We start from the raw sequence: 8,955 nt of genomic DNA, 5'->3' as shown, positions 1-8,955 counted from the left end.
CATATTGTACAGACTTCTCCATTGTCACGCACTGTGTATATTTGATGCACCCAGTTCCTACACTGGAAGAGACAGTGAACAGTAACTCTTTTTTTATGCCACCTATAAGCCTTGGACAAACCCTTGGTTATCAGTTTTCCATGCTGAAGACTCATGTTCTGAATATTTTACCCTTATCTTTAAACACTTCGCTCCCCAGGCTTTTGGAACAGTATTTTCTTCCACAACAAAGAACAAATCAGTTTCCTCAAACAGACAGTGTAAGTGCCAAACCCTGAACTCCATGGCAAATAGGTGCAACCATTTTTCTGCACAGTGAAAGTGAACAGCTTGTTTTCTAAAGGAGCTATTCAAAGTTACTCCGGTTGACTGGGAACTGATAATATACAGGGAACACACTTGAGACTTTTTCCACATACTGAGTTTATTCTTGGCTAGCCACTCAGTTTAGCTTTACATTAGAACCTGGACTTTAAAGCTTGCATTATGTATGAGAATCCAGATAAGCTTACAGCATTAATACTGTACATACAAAAGAAAACCTGCCATTAGCAATTCAATGTATCATTTACATAATAATAATAATTAAAATTCCCTTTCTTCCAATAAATTTGGGCATAACAACAACATCACTTTGTCATTTTGACTTCTCCTCCTTAAGTTACAGCTTCCCAGGTATGCTCCTATTAACTGCAACAATTATGAACTTGAGCTTTATCACATGAACTTTTGACTGGGATCCATTACAGTGTCATTCTGCCTCTCCTACTGCATCTAGAATATCATGGTTTCAAAGTTCAGGGTGCTTTGTAAAAACAATTTATCAGCCGTGGGCATGCCTGGGGTGCTAGCTTCTCACTTTACAAAAGACATCTTCCAGAGCTCTATTAGTCTGAGAGGGTTAACAGAAAGTAACACACAGAAGAGGGGTTTTTGGTGTTGTCAGTGACAAACACATTCACATACATGTAAGTATTAAGGTGTTGAACAAGTAGTGTTGATTATGGCACTACTTTAATAAGCCTCTAAGATCATGCTTTTGTGCTATGTAATGCACAGAGCAACTGTAAACAGTTTAAAATTTATGTATTAAAGAGTATGTAAGAGTGGACAAGGGATACATGAGGTGAACATTGGTTAAGGTCAATAAAATGAGCAGAGACAAATGTCACAACCTCCTATTTTAGTAGTCTCAAGTAGCATTTAAAGGCCCATCTTGCGCAAATGCCCAGGGGAATGAGACATCTGGGAAGGGCAGGAGAAGCCCTCCCTATTATTCGGCTCAAGAGAATGAAAGAGAGGCCCTCTGGGTGAGGAAGAAATCCCGGGAACCTGACTTACTGGAGCCATGGTGACAATTGGGTAATATTCAGCAGCGGGAATAATAATTAATAATAAGAAGATGATCAAGGTAACCATCATATTCAAGAAGCTCAATGGTATTAGAAGTGAAAGGCACAGCAGATAGACATGTAGAGCCTATGAAATGATAGGAACAGTGATCAGAAAGAGCCATAACAAAAGGGTAAGTTAGGAAGACAAGCTAAAAAAGGAAAAAATAAGGCAATGCCATGAAGGGATGACTTCCAGGAACTGCCACCATGGCACAAATACTATTTTTTTTTTTTCCGGGGAAGAGAAAGGGCTGGTCAACTTACAAGGTGCAGAGATGCAGCCCTGTGAATACCATACTCCCTGCTAGGCTGTCCATCACTGCAATGCTCCGCTACACTCAGCCTGAAGTCATGGCCACCATCCATCAAGATGGAGCACAGAGTGCTTACCCAGCAGCCTCCATCAGGGCTGCACTCTGTACTAAAAGGCAAGGACAGTCACTAGCAAAGCCCTCAGCTGAGCAGTGCCTCAACATGCTGTCCCAGCGTACAGAATCAATATGTTTATTGTTACAGAACACAAGACAAAGATCTCAAAAGCACTCCTGTCCTGGAACTCTGCTGAAACAAGCTAATCCAGTATATTCAGATTTACAAAATGAATGTGTTCATCTTCAGTTAAGCTGCTTTCCCAATGATCAGCACACTCATAAAAAACACCATGATAAAAAAAATCCACATGAAAAACCTGTCCATTACTTTTGCGACTTTTTTCCACTCAATTCCTTTGGCCCGGTTTGCTTTATGGTCTCGGACACAATTAGCAATATACTCAATGTTCTTAATCAGCATTTTGTAACAGGAACAGCAATTAACAGTCTCCCTAACATTTTCACCATGAACTCCATAGCTTTTATTCAAATTTCCATTGAGCTTCTCCTTAAGACCACAGTCATCATTCCTATTGGAAAGGTGACTCCTTACCTCTTTGTGACTCTTCTGACACCCATCATCCCACTCTAACTTACGTTCTTCCTTCTCTCTTTTCGGACTTGTGCAATTTTCACCCACATCATAAACAAAAAAGATTTTTGACATGTAGTCCAAAATAACCACCCTGGCCCATTGCGGAACAGGCTTTGCTTCTGAGCCACAGTGATGGAGATTCATTATAATGATCGTCAATGCAGTGGAAGCTGTGATCATGGTCATAGTCGCTATGTAATACTTCCCTGGAACACAGAATAAAATCATACTAAAGATGCTACCCTAATAACAAACTTCAATGCAGAAATAACAATGTGACAACATAGTGCTAAACATAAATGCAAGTGAAACCAATTTTTAATCACCCTGATTCTCTGTACTTAGATGTCACTTAATTTATCATTTAAAAACAAAAATTAAAGCCATTAAAGTAAAATCTCATACTCATTACTGGCATGCCTTTATCAGCTGAGTGACTATTGTATTAGGATGGTAAATATTTGCAAGCCAAAATCTCTGATTTCTCAAGATACACCCATTCAGAAAGCAGCTTAAAAAATTTTTATCAGGAGCCTTGCTCTTTTCGTGGTGTCTTCAAAATCACAATGTTGATGGCTCCACGTGGCACATTAGAAATCCCATTTCCTGATGTATTAACAAAAGTGATGATAACGCTTTGTTGGAGCTATTGACGCACTCCACGCCAGCAGATGGATCTTTGCATTCACGCAGGCTGGCATCAATGACACGATGCAGCACAGACAAGCGTGATGTGACCCCAGTTTTCATAAGGGTTGCAAAGGATGGTGAGGGAGAGCAGGGGAATAGAGAAAGCAGACTGAAGCTAGGTCCTAGCTCCTTAATTTAGACAGTGCCATAGGAGGGAAGGGAAGGGAAGGTCCAGCAAGCACATATTCTAGGCAGGAATAGTTGCTGCTGGTGTGGGAAATGCATTCAACAGTCCTATTCATTAACCAGTGTTTTGTCTCAGTTAAGCCATGTAGTTTTTTATATACACAGCAATAACAAGAATAAAAATAATGAGATCTGAATTATCTTAACGAAGCTGGAAGCCAGTGTGGAGGCAACTGTGTTCCTGGTCCTCCAGAACTCCCACCAGGACAGCCAGGCAAGCTCCTGCCCCAAGGGGCTGGCCAGTCCTGGCAGATGGCAGACAGGACACCACTCTTTCACTGCAGATCAGCTCTTCTGAACTCAGGTCTAAATTAAAATTCAGCATACTGCATTGCCAGGCATTGCAGTTCAATGTAACAATTGACAGATATTAAGACAACCCTGAGTGTCCCAGCCAGGCCACCCAACCATCTGGATCTTAACAGAAACATATCTTGAAAGAGTCTGACCTTGTGCTTACAACTCTTGCTTACACTTCATATGCTGGTTCTAAAATCCTTTACAAGATGTGATAAAATAATTCTAAATGTCTAACTATATTTAGTAAATACAAAATAGCAGCTAACATATAATTTAAAATAAACACAAAAGACCTTAAAGAGCTGCAGCATACCTGTACAAATTCCAGGCACATTTTAAATATTTCACTGTTTTAAAAATGCATCACCTTTATCTTACCAGACTGCACAAATTACATAACGTTTCCCTGACATACAGCCCTGCTATTAATAAGCCGTGTTTAAAGACAAAGCATGTAAAACTCACCTATCAGAGGTACATTTTCAGAGGGAGGCATGATCTCTGCAACCATCAGCTGGAACACAGTCAGAGCAAGAAGAACTGTAACACCCAGAGACACTTTTTCTCCAGAGTCTGCAGGGAGATAGAATCCCAGTGGGGCCAGGAAAGAGATCAAAATGCAAGGAAGCAACAGATTAAATATGTAGAAAGAAGACTTCCTTTTCAAAATCAGTGTGAAGGTCACATCTGGATAAGGCTCAGAGCAGCAGCCATAAGTGATGACGTTCTTAACTGCTGGCATACCATGAATCTCCCATTCCACATCTTCTATGAAGTCAGAGAGGTCACCACTATCAAGAGAATTGATGATGTCTACCTGATTACCATTATAGGTCCAGGACCCAAACGTAAGATTGCACTGCTGGCTGTCAAAAGGAAAATAAGATACATCCACTACACATGAACTCTTTGTGATAGCAGGTGCATCCCAAGTGATTTTTCCATCATATCTCAACACAACATTAGTATTCACTGGTTCTGAAAAGTCATCATCAGCCCTAAAAGACAAAAAAGTGACAGTCAGGATTGACAGGCAACAACCTAGAGTGTGGGCTAGGGAAGGTGTGACAAGGGGGAAGACCCTTGTTTCACACCATTAAAGGCATGCTTCTGAAATCATATTTATATTTATACTGAATTTTGGTAGAAACTTGCTATTATCTATTATTTGCAGGTACCAGTGCCCATTAATGGCAAAAATCAGTGCTGCTAAACTATGTTGTATTTGCTGGCCATAGCTTCTTCAAACTTGAACTCAAACAGGATACAGTAGGAAAATAATCTGCCGGTCACTACTGGCCTGGGAGAGCAGACAAGGATTGCAGCCTTTGTGTACCACTTTTCTGTGGATAATCTTCCAGAGCTCTTCATCAGCCTCAGCAGAAAGCACTTCAGACTGCCAGGGTATTCAATTCCCAGTGCAGAGAAGTTCAGAACAGCTTTGCTGTGTAGCATAATCAATTGGCAAATCCTGTCTATGACTTTATTGCAAAATATTTAGATGATCAACAACAAATGTTAAGACAACAAACATACCCCTTGCTAAGGTAAGGGAAAGTGGCAAAAGTTCAGATTCTGTGGGTCAATTCCTTCTCCAGCCACCTCCCACCCTCAGACAAATATTCAAGCCAATTTTCTCCAGCCACACTCACTTGTTATACAGGACAATATCTGGTCTCCAAACCAAATTGCTCGGAATCCTGATAGAATCCAACCCATCATATTTATCTTTGTCCCATTTGAGGTATGCATCATACCAGCTTTGTCGAATCCATAAGTAAGTTGACAAAATTTGGTTCCTTTCATCCTGCATAAAAATGTAGAAATATTTCTAGCTGAAGGTGACAAAAATCACATCTTAGATGCAGACAGCGTTTGTTGTATAGCTTTAAAGCAGAGCCCAAAATAGGCCAGAATGCTGACAGGCCACAAGAGCACTTCTCAGACAGGTACATATGCCCATACACTGTACAGGGAGCTTATTTATCTGGACTTTCTCTTGTCTAAACCTTCTTTCCCCCTGCACCCTCCCCCTAGCTTTAATCATAGTTGTCTAAGGCTCCCAGTATCTTAAGAATTTCCTTTTGCAAGCTTCAGAATACCACACAGCTAACAGATTCAGTCTAACAAATTCTCTGGAAGCTTGGTGAGGCCTTGAAGTTGTAATTCAGAAGTCATGAAAGTGATTTTCCATTCCCCTTCCAGACACATTTTCTTTTGCCTTAAAAATATATCTGGCTGAACCAAATGTATAAAAAGATTACTGAAGGCCAAAATAGGGCATTCATGTAGAAATTAATTGCATGTTAGAAAAAGCATTTGCTCTTTCTATTTAAAACTCAGAAAAAAATGCCTGGAGGGTGCAATACCAACACCTAAACTACAAAAAAAGTCTTAACAATTCAGCAGCTGTAAGTTTGCAGTCTTATAATGGAAGTCTTAGTGTTGCAATTAGATAAGAATCTATGAAGGAGAACATGACCCTGGTGAGAAAGCACTACTGAAGTTGTCACAACAAAATGCAAGTTGCTTCTCCTACTCCACATAAAAGGTTTACAGCCAGTACATTTCTGCACATCTTTAGAAAAACAGAACTGTACTCTTACTCACCATGTCTTTAATTTGGGACAATGTGATCTGAAGGGTGACATTCAGTACTTTATCTGTGTCTTCCACTGGTCTTAGAGCATTTGAGTAGTCTTCAAACAGTTCATTAAACAGCATGTGAGCATATTTTCCTTTTGCTGATTCTACAGCTAGATAACAGATTTGTTCAGTACATCAGATTAAGCACTGAGCAGTATCAGAAGATACTTCTTGAAGCCATAGAAAGAAGGTATTTGCTATAACTGTATTTATCATTCATATACTGTAGAATATAACTTAGTGCATAAACAGAAGTATACCTGAATACCAAATAAGGACAGCATTCACCTGTACTAAATGAATAGCTAACTAGCTTTTCACACCCACTCAAAAAAACCCCACCTCTGCAGCCAGAGATTCCTGCCTTTTTTGAAGGTAAATATCATTACCTTTATTTTACTGAAGTCTTTCATAGGCATAGAGATTATTGACTTACAGTCACACATCTGCCAAGCTAAAATTAAAAGCAAAGTCTGAAGTCAGACCTGCTCCCAGACTAATGCCTTGTGATATCTCCCTAAATGCAGCACTGATAGATTCATGCTACTTTCAGAATTTACTTTCTTTAACTACCACCTGGAAAATGTCTGAGCTGATTTCTTCACAAATTGGCAATTGCATGATGTTTGAACACATCCTTGCACTAACACCTTCCCAAACCACGTATTTGAAGATGCTTCTTGCTATCTAGACTTAATGACTAAGGATAATTCACTAAAACTTTAGGTTTTAAATGACACTTTTGCTGTTCCACACTGGTTTGTTCATCACAGTTTCCATAGGCAGTCTCTACATTACCTTTAGATAGTCACACATTTCTGCAAGCAAGAGGCAAGGACAGTAACACTCACAAGACTTGCACAAGTGCCAGCTGGCACTCTGTAGGAAGCAAGTGCTTTAGTGTACATCACTCTCTGGTGACTCACAGTGACTTCCTAGACTAATAAGAGTTCAAAGCAAACCTTCCCGATTAAAAAGAAACCCTAAAAAATCAAAGCTTCACAAAAAGCATTTAAGTTCTGGCTGTACGTGATCATTCATTTTGTTTATGCATCAGTGAGACAAAGTAAAACGAAACAGATGAAAGACCATGTAAGACACATCAGGACACTACCTCCTGAGTAAAATAAACCTCAATGCAACATCTAGCTATCAAGCAGTATTCTCACCTTGAAGCATCACTGCTGTAAACAGCAACCAGAGAGAGATGGAACAGGAGGACAGGCTATTTCTCTTCATTTCTGCACCTTAAAACTGTTCACTCAAGGGCACAAAAACGTTTAACACCACCCAAAACTAACAAAAAAACCCTAAACCCCAAGTTGCACAGCAACATAAGGATGCTGAGGCACTGACGAGCTGCTAGAAGCAGCTCAGTCCTCAGCAGCTGTCAGTCCTAGAGCAGATCGATGGTCTTTGTCCCTGCCACCGCCTGGGGCTCTAACAAACCCTCCCTCCCTCCGTAACCTGAGAGCTGCGTGCTTTTAAGCTAATGCTTAGGGAGAAGACAAACGAATGGGGTATCAGTAGAAAAACTAGATTCCATTGCAATTTTTACTACAAATGTAAGATTTTGACCAATTTACGAAGAACCCTTTTTTTGGTGGGCCACGATTTACTGCCCCTATGTTCAGCAATATCTTGCTCAGAACCAGTTCAGTGGAAGCTGTGGACCCTCACAAAAAATTGATCTGCCTTAGTAATTTAATTGGTATAGTCACACTGTACATCACACATCCAAGATGTCACACAGCAAAAAACCCCAGAGTCTACCTACTCCCATGCTGACAAAGCAATGTTTTCAGCTACCAAAGTAGTGCCACATGGAAGAGATGCAGCTACACCAAAGCCAGACAACACAGGCAACATTTGCAGTAGCCCAATATTGCTGTGCAAACAAGAACTTCCACTGGTGTAGGCAACTCTGAGACCAGTACTTAGCACAGTCAGTCAGGAGCAAAACTGGACTCTGCAGATAAAACGTCACTTCCCATTACAGTACAATTTTTCCCAGGTGAACTTGACAGGATTTTACAAATCACAGTTACTGGACAGCTCTTGCATTTAGCCAAAAGACTTACAGGAGAGAAGTATGAACATGTAACTATCACACCTGGCCTCTCATCTACCCTGATGGTCAGAACTTCATTAGCTCTGCCTATATTACTCATGTTGCCCAGTTAGTTTCCTAGTACTGCAGGCATTTTCTTATAAATTTCTCACAGACAAGAGATTACTTCCTCCTTTCTGTAGTCCAATCCACCCTTCCTTACATAGTGCAGCCCATTTTGCCATCCTTTTAGAACAAGCAACAGAAAACAGTCACCAAAATAGAAAGGTGAAAATATAGAATTAACTACCAGCAAAAAGAATTGGTCCAGAATAGTTCTGATCCACACAAAATATAAAATCCTGTTGATTTACTCATGTCATCTTTTGTCTAGGAGGCAGCTGATCCCTCCATACACATAATTTCTATATAGTAGCACTCCTGGCACTCACTGGCTGATGTTTGTGCTTTTGTGGGGTCTATAAATCAATGACATTTATGGCCAGGTTTAATAGGTAAGCAATAAATAATTTCAGTCAAAGCACCTGTAATGAAATCCATCTCCATCACTTCATTTGCTGAATTGTCAACATGGGAAAAAAATGGAAGACAGTTTAGAAGTCAAAAAGGTCAGAGCAGCCCACAGGCATTATGTAATAATCTGCTTTTTCTATGGGAAGAAGGTATATGCTGTTAGAGGCAACAAAATTCAGAGATGAAAGA

General features: G+C 40.1%; 1 protein-coding gene across 1 annotated transcript; it reads right to left on the bottom strand.

Moving 5' to 3' along the window:
• Nucleotides 1-2,012: 2,012 nt before the first annotated feature.
• On the bottom strand, nucleotides 2,013-7,421 carry CHRNA9 (cholinergic receptor nicotinic alpha 9 subunit). Its single transcript, XM_074821378.1, has 5 exons — nucleotides 7,352-7,421; nucleotides 6,147-6,292; nucleotides 5,189-5,343; nucleotides 4,002-4,534; nucleotides 2,013-2,566 (listed from the first exon to the last, which is right to left on the bottom strand). Exons 1-5 carry the CDS (start codon nucleotides 7,419-7,421, stop codon nucleotides 2,013-2,015), a joined length of 1,458 nt encoding a protein of 485 aa, XP_074677479.1.
• Nucleotides 7,422-8,955: the final 1,534 nt, after the last annotated feature.

Source organism: Strix aluco, chromosome 4 (assembly GCF_031877795.1).
Source record: "Strix aluco isolate bStrAlu1 chromosome 4, bStrAlu1.hap1, whole genome shotgun sequence".
NCBI classification, from domain to species: Eukaryota; Metazoa; Chordata; class Aves; order Strigiformes; family Strigidae; genus Strix; species Strix aluco.
The sequence above is the reverse complement of the archived record's forward strand: the minus strand, read 5'-3'. Positions and strand labels throughout refer to the sequence as shown.

What these genes read in the sequence shown, in the direction of transcription:
- CHRNA9 (XM_074821378.1), bottom strand. Translation starts at nt 7,421, where the DNA reads ATGAAGAGAAATAGCCTGTCCTCCTGTTCCATCTCTCTCTGGTTGCTG. An exon ending in TGTCCCAAATTAAAGACATG is followed by an intron (nt 5,344 to 6,146) that starts GTGAGTAAGAGT and finishes ATTTTTATGCAG; the next exon opens with GATGAAAGGAACCAAATTTT. An exon ending in TGAAAATGTACCTCTGATAG is followed by an intron (nt 2,567 to 4,001) that starts GTGAGTTTTACA and finishes TCTGTGTTCCAG; the next exon opens with GGAAGTATTACATAGCGACT.